The sequence below is a fragment of the Eumetopias jubatus genome, unplaced genomic scaffold (genome assembly GCF_037043125.1).
Source record: "Eumetopias jubatus isolate StellerSeaLion01/CBP00866 unplaced genomic scaffold, mEumJub1_p1.0 scaffold_3, whole genome shotgun sequence".
Taxonomy (NCBI): Eukaryota; Metazoa; Chordata; class Mammalia; order Carnivora; family Otariidae; genus Eumetopias; species Eumetopias jubatus.
In genome coordinates this window covers 35,598,103-35,615,777 of record NW_028274809.1, presented here as the reverse complement: position 1 = coordinate 35,615,777, position 17,675 = coordinate 35,598,103, and the positions used below count along the sequence as shown (strand labels likewise).

At 39.6% G+C, this 17,675-nt stretch overlaps 1 protein-coding gene across 5 annotated transcripts in view; it reads left to right on the top strand.

Annotated features, from left to right (window-relative positions):
• The window catches only part of SPATS2L (spermatogenesis associated serine rich 2 like), a 160,305-nt gene that overhangs the window by 109,371 nt on the left and 33,259 nt on the right, over window positions 1-17,675 (top strand). For 4 of the 5 annotated variants that reach the window (XM_028124586.2, XM_028124616.2, XM_028124625.2 and 1 more), the window contains 2 exons: window positions 14,236-14,442; window positions 15,777-15,912. In XM_028124586.2, the coding sequence (XP_027980387.1) occupies window positions 14,236-14,442; window positions 15,777-15,912 (343 nt within the window). The remainder of the gene's footprint in view (window positions 1-14,235; window positions 14,443-15,776; window positions 15,913-17,675) is intronic. The other variant, XM_088021602.1, reaches the window with a different exon arrangement.

Here is a 17,675-nt window from a genome sequence, read left to right as displayed (position 1 = left end):
TCTTTTTGTTTTTTTGTTTTTTTTGACGCGTGAAGCAAGAAAGAAATAAGCCTGTTTGTATATAGACCTAGAATCACTCTGAAAGCAGCTACTACAAATGCAGGCTGATGCAGGGACGCTGGTTGCAAGTCAGATATCATGACCGCATGTGTCATTGGCTGTGCAATTTTCCAAATGCTGCAAAGCTTTTGGTCAGTTCTGAACACCATAAAGTACAGTCTTTTCTTAATTCACCCCGTATTAAATCCTGGAAATCCATAGGAGAATTGTACAAAAAATACTTTGTGTTTATATGTAAAGCATCCAAGAGGACCTGAGAAAGTTCAGGACACAGGGCGATTCTTTGTTGCGCAGGATTCCTGTGATTGTAAGTCACCTAACTATGGGTGTAGGCCCCTCCACCCCACACACAAATTTTTAAAAAATGCCTCCTAATTCAGAATGCCTGGCAGATCCCCTAGCGAGGACCACACCACCCAGTAATTCCTGCAGTCCTTCTTTTAGTTATAAAATCCTGCACTGATCTACTCAGTGACTCTCTAAACTCCTCTTACATGCTAAGCACTGTGCTGTTAAGCCACAGTAAATTCATAGAAGGATATGGTATGGTTGAGGCCCTGCAGGAATCGCTTTCTGTTATTCTCGAAGAGAAGGCTGAATTTAGAGTTTGGGGAAGAGAGGTGCTACATCCATGAGTGATCCAGGGAGGGCTCATGGGAGTCACGGTAATTGAAGGACCCATAACCTTGAAGCGGTAGAAGGTATTTGGAGGGTTAAAAAGAAGTAGAAAGGACCGAACTCCACACCCTCGTGTACTGCAAGTCTGCAGCCTGTGAGGCAGCGCTATCCTCTGATCAGCCAAAAATGAGCAAGAGGGGCCCTGCCTAGGAAGAATTCAGCCCGGCAGAAGAGACAAATGCAAACAGACCATCTCATGGTGACGTGGTGACGTGTACCAAACCAGGGCTCCAGTGGGGAAGCATTAAATAACTCACATGCTGTACAACATGCTAGTAAGGTTTTAGCTTGCTCACCAAGCACTGATTTTCTTCCACAAACACATTACCTACCAACTCGATTTATGTAGTGAGCATGGTAATTCAGATGACCCTTAGTGCACAGTGCTTCCTCAAAATCAAACAAACAACAAAAACAGCTTATTTCCGTTTAGAATCTAAATTTTCCAGGATTTTTTAAATTCAATTCTTACCATGCCTACAATTTTGAGAATATTTTGATTTATAGTAAGGGCAGGAGAAAGAAATTAATTGAGTGGCAGATTCCCAACCTTGCTTGTTATTGCATTCACATGAATTACTTTCAAAATCTAATTACTCAAGTTGCCGTTTTGATATCAATCATAGACTAAAAGCCTAGCACGTATATTCGTTCATTTACTTATAATTTATACTTTCTTTCTAAAACAATTTCAGTAACTCTATCAAGTATATGACATTAGAACAAATTCAATATTGAAGCGCTTCACTTCACAGTGGCTAGCTGCCTTGAAAGTTAAGTACCCACTAGAGGAGTTCTCTGTACAAGGAGGCTTTTGTCAGTTCTACCATGAAACTTTCTGTGAAGCCTCCTTTATTGCACAAAGAGCCATCCCAGGATCCTTTTGGTTTTCTTATGTTCAGCACGAAGGCATTGAAGTACGTCAGTATTATTTGTGAATGTTGCTGGTTCGGTACAAATCCATGCCTCACGTCAATTTTCCTGTTAAAGAATAAATGATGATATGGAAAGACATTAGATATTTTTGCAAAAGGAAGGGAATCCTCCTTGTTGACCGTTAACTTCATCAGCGGCTCACGTGTTATGATCATACATTTAAAAATGAGTTTGTAACTAGTTAGGTTTTCCTTCCCAAAGATAGTGAAAATTTACCAGGAAGGTGGTGCCCAAACTGGGAAACGGCTTTGAAATGCCCGTCCGATCCATCGGCAGTCCCGAGGCCTCTAACAGGTATTTCACAGATGAGTGTTAGGTCTTGGACATCCTGCACCCCATTTTGAGCAGAGCCGTGGAACTGGAAAGCATGGCATTGATCCTTTAACCCCATCCCCTCGCTGAATTGCTGAGGAAGCCAAAGCATGCCCCCACTCCGGGTTGAGAGGACAAGAAGAGAACCCACACCCCTGGGGTAACTCTTACCACTTTGCCAAAGCCTGACTCAGATCTGTGCAATTTAATGCATGCATTGGAGAGTTGCTGCTGAAACCATGGGCTCCCTGACTCCTAAAAGATGTATAATTGAAAAATTAGGAAAAAGGAATCATAACAAAGCCATATAATGATATTCTGTACTTGACTGGGTTCCAAGTATGAGTGTAAAAGAAATCTCCAGTCTGCTTGCAGTGGAGCATTTATCAATCTTTCCAATAATTAAACTGGCTTAAGGAAGCTTGCCCCGAATGCCCAGCTGGGCAGCAGGCTGTGAACATGTGCAACGTGTGTTTTATCTTTTTATAACACCTTGACATTCAAGATCTCTCTTTTTAAAAAATTTTAAGCAGAATCGTTTTCTGGTAGGGGAGAAGTTAGCTTTAAGATATGTGCAGGTGGTTCAGGGGTGTTAGTGTGACTTCCTACATGAAAAATCACCACCAAAAGCATCATCGTTTCAGGCTGTAAATATAGCACTGTCGAGTGGGACAATGCTGCCTGTCAGCCCATAGCTTAGAAGTTTGGGAGTTTGATTTAAACTTAGTACAAAATTACTCCTTTAAGCCATGGAGTAGTTTTTTCTGTATTTCAGAATTTTTAATAACAGCTCAAATTAGATCTTTTACATAATCCAATCAAGATCATTCTGCGTCCAAGTACAAAGTCAGACGAGTAGATTAAGATTTATTTTTACCCAAAGTAATGCCAAGGATCATGCTTAATCCTGAGGCCCATCTAAATGTCTAAAGCACATTATGACTTTAGGGTTCAACTTTCCTAAGTATTCTTCCTGCTCTACTTTTCCTAAAGCTCTGATTTCTGAAATATTTAGGTGCTTATCACTCTGTAGGCCCGAATAGGAATTCAGATTTCTGTGTTGTCTTCCTCCCACTGGACACAATTCCCATTGAATAGGAAAGGAGCAGGATTATGGGCCACCAACTGGCTCCATTGAGATAAACCTTGGGGCGGGGCTTTTGTCCGCTACAGCTCCTCTTGCAAGCCAGCAGGCTTCCTTTATGTCCCCTCATCTGTTGAAGCATCCTGGGAAGCCAGCTCTTCTGTTACTTGTTACCTGTCTAAACAGAAGGCTCCATGCTGTGTTCACTGACCTCCACAAACCGGACTTCACAATCTGCTCTGTATCACGGAACAGGAACAGCCCCGTCATTTTGCCTTGACAATACGGATTCTCTGTTTTGGCATGGGTCTGGCACAGAGCTGCTTCTCATTCTGCTTCTCATTCTCAGAGTGAACTGAACCAAATGTGACAGAAAGGGTCCTGTTATTTTAGAATGTTGGCTGCTTGTCTCTCATTTGTGCTGATTGTTAAACACACACACACACACACCCCCCCTCACCAGACTATGTCACAGTATTTTTATGGTGTGAGGTTCCCTATAGGATTTCCAAACAGATTTTTTTTATGCTGCTGTTGGTCCTAGCCTCAAGATTATCTCTGCTGCTTCTCTAAGCCCTATATTGGACCAGAGGATTAGAAAAGATCAACAAGATGAAAGCCGCTTGCCTAGAACTTTAATAGTAAAGCCAAATGTGTATATTCTGGGATTTCAGCAGCGCCAGCTCTCAAATGGAAGCAATGTAATATTGTAGAGAAGAACCAGGCTTTAGCATTAGGAATGTTTGGATTCAAGTCTTGGCCTTGTCACTTACTAGGTGTGTGACCCTGGACAAGTTAACCACTCTGCGTCTCAGTGTCCTCACCTGCAAAATAGAAAATATAACTCCACTTTACAAGACTGTGGTAAGCAGTAAGTGATTAGCACAGCATCTGGCGTGGAGTAAACCCTCAAATCATTTATCTACTTAGTGAACATTTTTAAGCATCCTGACACATGCCAGGAATTCTTCTAGAGGAGGTAAACAAGGCAACACAGTCTCTGCCCTCATGGAGTTTGTGTACGTTTTTGAAGGTGAGAGGAGATACAGAATCAACCAGAACAAAACCAAGTTACCAAGAGAATTCTGGATTATAATAAATGTTGTGAAGACAGTGAGTAGGAGAGAGACCAGGGCAGGGGTGGAGGGTGTGCGCAGCAGCAAGAGATACGGGCTGTAGTGTCAGGTGAGTGATTGAAGAGGAGACGCTGGGGCTGAGGCCCAGATGCCCCGAAGCAGGGTCTCACACGCCAGCTTGCAGTGGCCTGAGCAGCCCATGTTTTATTTAAACCTTAATTAAGGACTTGAGCTGAAACCCTTGCAGAGTTGTAACCATAGGTTTTTACTATTTTTTTAAATTAAAGATACCACACTTTTTACAGCTGATCTTATTTTGTACTGTTATAAGAACATGCATTTTGGAAGTTTACATTTTAAAGCACGTTTATCATGATTATCACTCCTCCTTAATTATCATTTTAGCATCTGAATACTTAGTGTTAGCTCCTGTGTCTAGTTGTGTGTTGTTCAGTCTCCCCCTCAGCTCCCAGTGCCTGAACTGCTCAGGTAGCTAGGGGAGGTCTGCGAGTGCAGCTTGCATGACTGGGGACTCTGCTTCCTTTCTCTGGGTGATGATAAAGCAGAAAGAGACAGAGACACACACAGGATGTAGTGACACCGGGGCACAGGAAATGCAGAACCCCTGGGGTATTTTTCTTTCACCTGGGTAGAGTGAAATCCAGAGCTGTCTGCATTCTTCTCATTTGAAAGTGACTTTTGCGGCAAGCCTGCAGCAGAAACACAAAACTACTCATCTCTGAAGAGCTGATGCCTTCGTAACTTCCCACCCGTACCTTGTTACGTGATTTCCGTTACAGACAGACTTAATTAAATGGAATGCACTCCTTGCAAAGAACAAAAGGCCTTCCAAAAATTATATTTTTTACATTTTTGAACAAAGATTTAAACAGCTCTATCAAAATGCAATGAGAATTGAGACTGTTTTGCAGTGAAATAAGTCAGTGAAACAAATGAAGGGAACCTGCCCACCTGTGTCACTGACAGCTTAACTCATTGACTTTATTATCTATTCTCTTTTTTTTTTAAAGATTTTATTTATCTGAGAGAGAGAGACAGAGAGAGCATGACAGGAGGGAGGGACAGAGGGAGAGGGAGAAGCAGGCTCCCCGCCGAGCAGGGAGCCGGATGCGGGACTCGATCCCAGGACCCTGAGATCATGACCTGAGCCAAAGGCAGACGCTTAACCGACTGAGCTACCCAGGTGCCCCTATTATCTATTACCTTTTAATATAAAAAAACCTGTAAAGGTATTAATGACATATGAGACCTTGAAAAGTCGTGTAAATAAAACTAAAAGGTTTCTTTCTAATCTGAAAGTTACCAGCCTTATGCCCACTGAACTGATCAAGTTCCATAGGACTTGAAATAATAAAGTCAATCTGCCTTTGATAAAGAAGTTATGAAAAGGCAGAACTGATTGATACTATGTCTTTGAAATAAACCTGTCTGTTTGTGTCTCTGTTTCAAAGTTACGGGTTCCTCCGACTTTCTGTTCATTCCCCTGTTGAGCAGCGACAGAAGAATGATGGAACGTGCAAATCCAGGGGCACCATCACTGTAATGTGGAGAATTTTCGTGGGGCTTCATCACTAGACCATTATTCTGTAACATCTGAAAGAATTATCTTTACTCACTGTCTCCATTTCTTCACCTCTGTCTCTTGCTTATCAACCTATTCATTATGGCTTACAGCCCCATCACTCCAAAGACGTTGCTCCCACTAAATTAATCAGTGGCCTCCATGTATTGAATCTAGCAGGCACTTTGCAATCCTTTGTCTTTTTTTCTTTCTGCAACATTCAGTGCTGTTGATCACTCTATCCTTAATTACTCTGTCTCTTCTTTTGGTGCCTATGACATGACACTCTCCTGATTTTCCCTCCATCTTCATTGTTCCTCTGTTTCCTTTGAGGGTCACTCTTCTCTACTTGGCTGTTAACGGAGAAGTTCATCAAGGCTTGGTTGGTTCCAAGTCCTTTCTCATATAAAACCATACCATCTTCTTAAATCATTTCAACCATGCCCGAGTTTTAGTTATGTAAGCTGGCTCACAAATTCATCTTCCCAGTCCAGGCAACTCTGTTTTCCAGGCTCTTACTTGACATTTTCACTTTAACAGTTCAAAGCACTTCAACGACATGCTTAAAGTAAACTCATGATCTCCCTCCCAGTCTCAGTGTTCCTGATCCTAGTGTACTATCTATTTTATGTGCAAGCCAGAAATCTAGGCATCAGTCCTGACATCTTCCCCTCTCTCACCTCCCACATCCAGTCCATCAACAAGTCCCGTCGATTTTCTTTTCCAAATATTCCTAGAATCCATCCAGTTCTCACTGTGTCTCTGCCTGTGCCTTCCCACCAAAGCCATCATCCTCTCTTGCTTGTGTTGCTAGAGGGGTTCACTGATTAATCTCCTAGTATTTTCATTGTTCCCCTCTAAGTCATTCTGTATCCTGAAATCTTTTCAAAACCGCAACTCTGAACTCTTAAGATAAAAACCAAAAGTCTCACCATGGCCTGCAGGCTCAGCATGGTCTGGCCCCTGTGTGTAGCTCCAGCCTCACTGTATGGCCTCCTCTTCCTTACTGTCTCTACTCCAGCCATTCTGGTCCCCTCTCAGTCCCTCATGCTGGCTGCGTGTATCAGTCAGGTTCAAGTCTGGAGACAGAACCCACATGGTTTATTTGAATGGGAGGAAGGTAATACAGAGAATTACTAAAACACTAGAAACACCAGGAGGAGGTTAATTACTAAAAGGGATCTAGACACGCAAGAGAGTAGTTACTATCTCTAGGAAGGTTGGACAATAAAGAGAGCCCTCCAATCCAAGACTGAGATTCTGCTCCCATCAAAGGTACGTGGCCATCAGAGGAACATGCAGCCTTATGGTGGCAAAACAACAACAAAAACTTGCAGAGCCTGGATCGGGCTGTTCTGTAGAATGTTACCACTGCCAGAGGGTGTAGGGAGACTGGCCCTGCTCAGAGCCACAGGGACTCGGAGAACGCAGCAGGGGTGCAGCCCAGAGCTCCTGTGACAAATAAGCATAATAAAGAACCAGACCTGGAAGAGAAGAGTATGCCTGCTCTCTTAGCATGCATGGTCACGTTATCGCCCTCCCCTGATAAAGCTAACATCCCGCTAGCCAGCAAAAGAGAATCGTTTGCAGGGGCCAGCTCCAGCACCACAAAGTGAGGCAAAGAAGGGGAGATTTGAGCTAAGAGACGGTAACTTGATAACTGGCACACAGTGCCCCCTCCTGCCTCCAAAGCCATCTCTGCCTGGACTGCACTTTGCTGCCTCCTTAACCTGGTTAGTTCACAGGCTTTTGGGTGAGCAGAGGTGATGCCTGGGGAATTACTAGCACAAAGTCAGCTACGCCAATGACAGACTTCAGAACACTGTGCACTTTTCTTTCATAACACTTATCACAGCTGTAATTCTACATTTGTTTGTGTGGCAGTTTGATTTATGTGTCTTTCTAATACCCAGCAAGTTCTGGAAAGACTGAGAGCACATCTGTCTTTAATCACCCTTGTAGTTCTGGCGCCTAAAACAGTTAACTGGACACGAGAGGCATTCGGACGAACAAGCCTTTCTCCATGGAAATATTAGTGATAGAATATGTAAAGAAGTGTAGGTTGAATTTTGTGAAGTCACTATGCTACTTTTTAAAGACAATTATGAATTTTGTATTTCTGGTTTTAGAAGAAAATACTGATGAAGAAATTTGAGGGGCACCTGGGTGGCTCAGTCGTTAAGCGTCTGCCTTCGGCTCAGGTCATGATCCCAGGACTCTGGGATCGAGCCCCGCATCGGGCTCCCTGCTCTCCTGGGAGCCTGCTTCTCCCTCTCCCGCTCCCCCTGCTTATGTTCCCTCTCTCGCTGTGTGTCTCTCTCCATCAAACAAATAAATAAAATCTTTAAAAAAAATGTTTTTTTGAAAAATGAAGTAAGGTTTAAGGGGAAAAAAAATCCTACCTCCCTGAAACAACCACTGTTAAATTTCATTTCAGAATTTCTTAACTGCACAGATATATAGGATTTTTAAAAACAAATATTATTTAGTATGTGAACTTTTGTGTTCTTGTTACTTAACATGACATGATAAACATTACCTCATTTCTTTAAAACATGATTTTAATGGCCACACTGTGTTCTTATGAATTTGACATATTCCTTTTTATTCCCAAACTATTGTCCATGTGGATTGTTTCCATTTGTTTGCTATTGTAAATAATGCTGTAGTGAACATTTCTTATATATAAATCTTTATAAACAACTATAATGATTTCCTTGGCATATTTTCTTAGAAATGGAATTTTGGGGTTCAAAGAATATGATTATTTTTGAAATTCTTAATATACTGCAGTCCAGAAAGATTGTACTAATCTCATGGTTTTTATTTGTAAAACTGATTAGTAGGGTGATGGAACACTTTAAGATGTTTCACTTCCATTTGCATTTCTCTTTTTGTGAATATTTAAGAACACTAAGATTATGATCAAAGAACTATTATTATTATTATCAGTTATCATAAAACACTAACATATTGACTTAATTACTTTTAGGTGAATGTAACATACTTTCAGGAACAGACATTAGCAATTTTAGGCATAATTTTATAACAACAAAATTATACTTTGTTTCTTTTTCAGTTTTTTTCTGAGTAGAACTGCTTTATAATACTGTGTTAATCATCATCAGACAACTGCTTTACTGTGTACAAGAGACTGTGCTTTACTGTGTATAGTAGGATCTTAACTCAGTGAGTTAAAATAATTTTTTTAGACCTACTCTTATATATAACACATTTCTTAAACTTGGATTTGAATTCTGGGTATACTTCTTTCAGTCTGCTTATAAATACATAAAGCTTTCCCTGAAAAGTAAAATCTAAAAAGAAAAAAGTGTTTTCAGAAACTTTCGAGTCTGAACACATACATGACTGTACATATATTATGAAAATCTTTGAAACCTAGTCCTATATTTCTCCCAAGAGGAAGATTTGTTTTCTTTGGTAATGTTAACAAAAAACAACCACCACAGTTTATGTTTTGCTCTGTAAAATAAATCCACACAAGAAGCAATCAAATGTGACCTATAATGAAGAGAAAGATGAGTCATTAGAAGCAGAACAATATTGCTCATGAATGAAGAAGCAAAATCTTCAACAAAATATTAGCAAGTTGAAGTAAGCAATATATAAAAAAGATAATGCATTATGATCAAGTGTGCTTTTTCCCAAGAATGCAACATTGGCTTAACATGTAAAAACCAATTAATGTAATTTGCTATATTAATAAAATAAAAGGGAAAAACAATATGATCATCTCAATAAGTGAGACAAAATAAAATCACTTGGCAAAATAATAACTCCCAGAAAACTAGGAATATAAGAGAATTTCCTAATAAACATATGAAAAATCTGCTCTACAGTTAAGATCGTATTTAATAATAAATATTGGATACAGTTTCCCTAAGATCAAGAACAAGGCAGGGACACCTATTCTGCATTGTACTAGGGTTCCTAACCAGTTTAATAAGGCAAGGAAAGACTGGAAAGACAGACACTAAATTGCATTTACAGATGTCATTATTACCTATATAGAAAATTTTAAGAAACCTATAAAGACAAAAAAAAAACTAATAAGGAAATTAGCAAGGTAAGTAAGTATACAGTTCAATATATAAAAAATCAGTTGTATTTTTGTAGCCAACAATTGGGAAATGAAGTTTTTAAAAATATTATATACAGTAGCCTAAGACATCTCAAATACCCGGGAATAAATTTAACTAAAGATGCACAAGACACTAAGAACTATAAAACAATGCTGAGACCAATTAAAGAAAAGCTAAATAAATGGCATGATGTATCATGTTCAAAGATCAAAAGATGCAATATTGTTAAGATACTAATATCTCCAGATTGACTTATAGATTCAACTCAAGCCCAATCAAACTCCCATCAGATTTTTTGTAGAAATACACTGATTGCTTTTGTAGAAATAAGCTGATTCTTAAATTTACATCGAAATGCAAAGGACCTAAGTTAGCCCAAACAATCTTGACAAAGAAGAGCAAAGTTGGAGGACATATATTACCTGATATTAAGACTCATTAAATAGTTACAGTAAAAAAGACAGTGTGGTGTTAGGGGTGAGGATAGACAACTGCATGAGTGGAATAGAATGTAGTCCAAAAATAGAACACACATATATAGTCAATTGATTTTCAACAGAGGTGCCAACATAATTCGGTGGGGAAAGGTGAACTCAGATTGACTGCTGTGGTCTTATGTTACTTTTTCACATTTTACATACTAGTTGTTAAGGGCAGGGTGACTATGTCCCATTTATCTCCTATGAATAAGCCAGGGCTTGCACATACCAGGTACTCCATATGTATCTGTTGAGTTAGATTGAATCAGAAATCAGAATGATACTCAGGAAGATGTATACCATATATGTTGGGATTTGATAAGTATTTTTAATAAAGGGAAGGCTCAGGTAATAGTTAAATTCAAAAACATATAAACTAGGAGCCATTTTTAGGATTAAATTAAAATGTATATAGTATTTATTGAGATCTGGGCAGATTGGGTGTTTCCAGAGATAACTTTTCTTTCCAAAATGTAACTACTTTGATTCGAGTATTTGATGAATATGGATAAAGACACAGCCAGAGATTCATATCAAACTAGGCTCCCTGTAACTAGAAGGGCCCCAGGCATGGAAAGTACCAGAATAATGCTCATTCATTCATTCATTCATTCATTCAGTGTTCATCATGTACTTACTAGGCACCAAGCATATAGTGATGAACAAGACATACATCACTCTGTCACCACTTTTCTCATGTAGAAATTGCAGAGGATATTTTAAGGTTTCACTAAAATCAGAACTCTCTTAGTCTAGAATATAAATTAGTAGGGATGGCAGATTTTAGATCAATAATCTCATGCTCTTTCTGATTTATATTAGTGTTACCCAATAGAAATATAATGTGAGCTACATATGTAATTTTAAAATTTCTATTAGCAAAATAAATAAATAAAATAAAATTTCTAGTAGCCACATTAAAAAAGTAAAAAGAAACAGGTAAATTTAGATTGGATAATATATTTTATCTAACTTAATACATACAAAATATCATTTTGACATATGATCAATATTTTTTAAATTGTCAAATTAATATTTTTAATTCTTTTTTTTTGTACTAAGGCTTCAAATCTCAGTGTGAATTTTACCCTTACAGCACATTTCAATTTAGTCAAGCCACATTTCAAATGTTGAATAACCACTTAGAGCTAGTGGCTACCTTATTGAACAGAGATTGGAATAAACTCTGAGTAAGCTACAGTCTGTTGAAGTTTATAAGTAGATTTCAGAAAGAGAACTGATGGTATTTCTGGCCATAATGTTAGAGGGAAATCACGGTATCCAGGAAAGGACCCCCATTATTCTGTTGCTAGAAATATCAGGATTTGTGGTTAAGATGAACCTAATTCTGTTATAGCTGAATAACTTACCACCAGCTTTCATCTGAAAGAGCCCCAGAGTTTTACTATATTTGGAGACAGATCTGTACAGCCAATGTGCAAATATATCCAAACCATCTTTGAGAGTTTCAGATCTTTCCAGTGTTCAGTGATTTCTACCAATAAGACAGCTTTTCAGGCCCCTAAAAAAAAAACCTGCTATTCATATTTCTCAATGAATTTTTGTTGGATGAATGATGAAATGAACCAGTAACCCACATACCAGTTCTCTGAGACACAAACAAAATATTTTCAGCTGTAGGTTAATGAACCCATGCTCATTTGCATGCTTGCCTTCCATTTAAAATTCTTATGCATCCAACAGAATAATGCTTTCCCTTCATTCTAAGATCGTTATTTCCATTAGGCTATAATATAAATCCCCGTATTTTCAAGAATAAGACTAATTTACTACACTGTGCACAATGCGCTATATTTTAGATTCTCAATTTATAACATTTCATCAAGGCTGAATCTTCACTAAGATTTAGAGAGGGAGTGAGTTGGAGCCTGCACTTAATCACTATTTTAACAAAACATTTACAGACTCATCAAAAAATTAGTTTTTCCTCTTATGCAGTAGAGTTTCTTTAGGTGGATGGTGCCATCCATCTTCACCTCAACAGAATCACCTGGCAAGTAGAATCCTGGACCCACTGCTGGATCAAAATCCCTGGAGGTGTTTTCTGGAAATTTGCATTTGTAACAAGTACTAAGGGAGAACTCAAGCACAATAAACCTTGATAACCACTGCCCTACACTGAAATTCTACTTTAGTATACTTAAAGATAAAATTGCATACTACCATTTAAATCTGTTTCACCACTGGAGGAAATGCTGTTTTCAGTACTTAATTTGTTCACTACCTTTGTTGAACATTTCATTGTGTATTGTAATTTCCCTTTAGAGAGTACTCATCATTAAGCCCATAAGATGTATGCTGTGCTTTTTTTTTTTTTAAGACCTATTTATTTATCTTAGAGAGTGAGACCACGGCAGGGAGGGGCAGAGGGAGAGGGAGAGAGAGAGAATTCGAGCAGACTCCCCGCTGAGCATGGAGCCTGATGCAGGGCTCAATCTCATGACCCTGAGATTATGACCTGAGCCGAAATCAAGAGTCAGACGCTCAACCAACAGCCACCCAGGCACCCCTGTGCTTTCTTGATATATGTTATGAATGATGGATTCAACCAAAGTAAAATTTACACCTCTCTTACATGTCTAAAATCAAATTGACTAGGACCCAGATGATAGTCTTTTGCACCCTCCCAGTATAGTCTCCAATTGTTTGTGGCAAGTATTAGGAAAGGTTCTTTGTTTTGTCGTGTCTTTTTCCTATGAAATCATTTTAAGGGTACTTTAATTCAGTCACAATTTTACAGATAGCTATTGAGCCAGACCCAAGTACTAGGGCCTCAAAAATGAATCAGATTTCAGTATTTGACTTCAAGGGAGTCCTAGCCTCCTCAAGGCAGGGATGAGGGGCAGACACATAAGCCCTGTGTTAAAATATAATGCAGTAAGTTTTTATGAGGTGCCACTGGAGTAGAGAGAAGTGAGGCAGGACGCAAAGGGACCGGGATTCATAGAGGTGGTGCTGTGCTCTGTTTGAGTGTGAGCTACAGTCAACCAAAAAGTGGAGTCATTCCTACAGGTGCATCCAGGACACAGGGAAGCTCAGAACATGGGTCTCCTGGATCCATACCTGCACTCTCTCTACTACACTCAGCTTTCTCCAAGAACCTGGCTTTCAAGAGCACTCTGGCTTCCCTTTTTTAACACCCAAAGCTCTCTCTGGTTGTAAGATGTTAAGGGTGATACATTTCCTTTTCCGGCCACTAAGATGCCATTTAATTCACTCCAGCAATAACTAAATAGAAACCTACCTTTAAAAGATGCTGAGAGCAATGTGCTGCTAATTTATTGCCACATCTATTAAAGCTCTAGAGACAATCTGACTCCCTAGATTTTAAATATAGTAGAGATATTATGTTTCCTGATTTAATCCCTCCATAGATTAAGTGAAATGATTATAGTACCTGTTGTCACTTCATTCTTGCCCTATCTGCAATCACTCTTCTGCCTTCATTAATTCAGAATAAAATACCACAAGACATTAATGTAGCACTTGGAGATAGGAAGGCTGCATTTTTATAGCCTCAATATGAAATCCTACTTAAAGATGCTTACACCTTTACTAAATGAGGAAAAAAAAATCCAAAAATCTCTTCATCTCCTAATAACCTTCATTACGAGTGAGGAAACCAAGGCTCCAAGATGTTAAGTGGCTTGCCCAGGGCCACCGTATGAGTAATTACCAGAGCCAAAATGCCCACCCAGGTCTTCCAACTCCCAGCGCAAGGCTGTATTTCTAGGATATCCTCAAATCTTCTGGAGATTCTATTAAAGCAGTCTCTTCACTGTTTGCAACAGGGCATTATTGCCAACATGTAAACAAAAACAAAAATCTTGGCATTCCCCCATCACTTTCTCATCAGTGTTTTTAGTTTATCACTTCACAGTCATTATTTGGTGTTTTCTTACAGAAGGCAACAGACCACTGCAACAGAAACTATCCTTAGATGGGAACCCCAAACCTATACATGGAACACCAGAGAGGTCAGATGGCCTACAGTGGTCAGCTGAGCAGCCTTGTAACCCAAGCAAGCCTAAGGCAAAAACATCTCCTGTTAAGTCCAATACCCCTGCAGCTCATCTTGAAATAAAGCCAGATGAGTTGGCAAAGAAAAGAGGTAAAGTGATTTCTTTTGCACAAATGATTCAACACATTTTGCACACTCAGAGAAGTGCCAGAATGAAAGAATTTTCCAAAGGATGCTGCTTAGTGAAGAGAGATGCACATGCAATTGCATTTCTTTCTGTGACCCACATAGTTTAAAAAGTAGATGTGATTCCTCCCATGTTCGTCAAAGGTCTCAAATGTTTAAGAGGAATTACATCCCTTTCTCTGCCCCTCTGTGGTCATTCTTCTCTTCGTAGGCATGGATAAATTTGCACCACGAATCCTTTGTACCCTCATATTTTATGAAGCAAACGTTAATGTGGGAGCCCTTTTAGTAATGTGACTGCCGAATGTTTCCCTGGCACACATGTTCTTAACTTGCACTGAATGAAGATGAATCTAGAGGCTGATATGACCTTCCTCATGTAAATTCAGTTCTGCGTTAACCTTGCAGACAGTGTAACCCCGAAAGAGGATTTTATAATTGACACACTATGTTTTTATTATATTTTGAACTTAGTTATACTTTACACATAACTGGTATTAAACACGAAAGGGGCTAAATCACATCCTCTCTGATTCCCAGAGGATGAAATGATATTCTTCTCATTCAGCCTCAGTTGTATCTGATTTCCTTGGCTTTGGTTTGATAGACTTTCTTACTTCTCTTGAGGGAGAGTTCTTTCTTCTAAGAAACGTGGCCTTGTTGGGATCCGTACAATTTGCCCATTTGCTCTGCCCTATCTGTGTACCTTGGTGATGGTTTCAGGAGATCAGGCGAGATTGGCAGCCATTGAGCAGCTCTGAGTGCTGCTGCTCTAATTACAGGCCTGGCTCAGGACTGATGGGGCCAGAGCCAGCGTACCTGGCACCAGTGCTCCCTCCCCTCCTGAGCTCATTTGTACCTCTCCCAATCTCCATCTCCTTTTCCTCATCCAAAAGCCCTGCTGGCTTTTAACCACACAGAGTGGTGAGAGCCAGCGGCACGAATGGTCTTCAGACATAATCAGATTCTAAGAAACTGTCGTCTATAATAGAACATAATGATCAGAGCTTCTTTCCAAAGCACAAGGGAGGCACGTGTGCCCAAAATGGCCCGCCCGCAGCACCCACTAGTCAAACCACAGCACCAGTTACCCGCTGTGGATTTTTAAAAGTCTGGGTTATAAACACAGAAACATCTTCTTGACAGAACTTTTTTCTTTTTTCATTGAAAAACAAAAGATAAATCTCTCTCTTTTTATTAGGGGTAGGGGAGTTAGCTGCTTTTGTTGTTGTTGTTTAGCTCAGATAGAAAAAGATAAAGTGTTCAATTTAACATTTTTTTCATGACATTACTTTTAGGCCCAAACATTGAGAAATCGGTGAAGGATTTGCAACGCTGCACTGTGTCTCTAACGAGATACCGTGTCATGATCAAGGAAGAAGTGGATAGTTCAGTGAAGAAGATCAAAGCTGCCTTTGCTGAATTACACAACTGGTGAGTAATTCGACTTAGAAACTATAAACTTACGGCACTTGAGCTGTTCCTACAGGTAAAAGCATCTGATGGGAAATGTTGTTTATTTAATACGTAAACATCACAGAACAACTCAGCAAATTTTTTTAAGTCCTGCAGGCAGAGGCCTATATCTTGGGAATAAAAAAGAAGGGAAAATGTTTGAATAAGAAGAAACCCGATACACATAATTCACTGGAGTTTGAAGTTGCCCCAAAGTATATGAATGATGTAGAACACAACCTCAACAAATGATATTTTTGACAAATCCCTGGAAGGTTAATATCATGAATGCCACTGAGAAAAAAATATTTTCCAGCCTTATCATTATAAAATAAGAAAGACTCCCTTAACAAAACTCAGAAACATCTTAAGCAAGCTTAGTGATAGAATCCCATTCTTGGGTATCTTGAGACTGGAATTAAGAAATGATACACTGGTGTGGTTTTGGTCCTGCCCTGCCCCGCTCTGCAACTGATGTTGATGGGAGACATTTCTTTGAGCTCTGTATATTTGCTCACGTGCACGACTGAAATGAAGTATCTACTGGTAAAGGTTAAGTTACTGTCAGTAGAAAAAGTTCTCAGTGTATCAGTCAAGACTCTTCCAGTTTCATGTGACAGAAACCCAAGTCACACTAGTTCACAACAAAGGATAATTTATTGGCTGATGTACATGAAAAATCCAGAAGATTCCTTTAGGCAAATTTGGTTCTAAGCCCAAATTATGTTCTGAGAATTCAGTTTCTCTCTCACTCCCTCCCTTTCTCCTTTTCTCCTTCTCTCCTTCCTTTCCTCTCTCAGCATCTCCTACAATCTCCTGGCTCTGCTTATTCTTGGCTTGATTCTTAGGTATGATCTCTCCATGTGGTAGCAAAGATGACCCCCTAGCAGCTCCCAGCTTACGTAATCCTTAGTCCCTGTGATCTGAGAGAGAGCTTTGTCTCCACCAGTTCCAGCAAAAGTCCAAGGGTTCATTCACATTGGCTGGGCTGGGTCATGTATCTGTCCCTAAACCAGTCGCTGTGGCAAGAGGGACAGTCTCCCCACTAGCCAGGCCAGGGCCATGTGCCCACCACAGAGTTAGTGGTCGGGTGAGCCCCACCTGAATCTCATGGACTGAGAGTTGAAGAGCTGTGGTTTCCTGAAGGAAAATCAGGGTGCTAAAGAGAAAACATATAAAGACAAGAAAAACATATCCACAGTACCCAGGCTCACATGTGTTCTCTGTACCTCATTGGCTCTCCATGATTCTAGAATTTGATCCCATGTTCTACATAGCTGTCCTTTTCAAGTCCTTTCTTTGACACAGATGCGCTTCTTAGCAGATTATAGAGTTGTATAAAACCAAGGATTACGCTTAACATAATCTAGAAGTCTTGGATTTTAAACCGTCTGCTACATATAATATAAGATCCCAGTGTGCATAATGTATCAGAGACTTGAAAAAAAAAATCAGAGACTGAATGATCCCTCATTCAGTGAGGGATCATTTCCCCTCTACCCAGTCATGTCATCTCCACCTTAGTGGAACTCTTCTCTGTCTGATCAGATGATAAACTAATTGTTCAAAGCAAACTGCAGGAATATGTTTGAAAGTCCTTAGAGAAGATAAAGGTGCTATACAAACAAAAGGTGTTATTAGTATTACTGATTTTTAAATTTTCTAGTTCTGTGATTTTTTAAATCTATCCTTAAGTTACCCTAATATATATATATATAAGCACACTCAACTTCCAGGCCTGT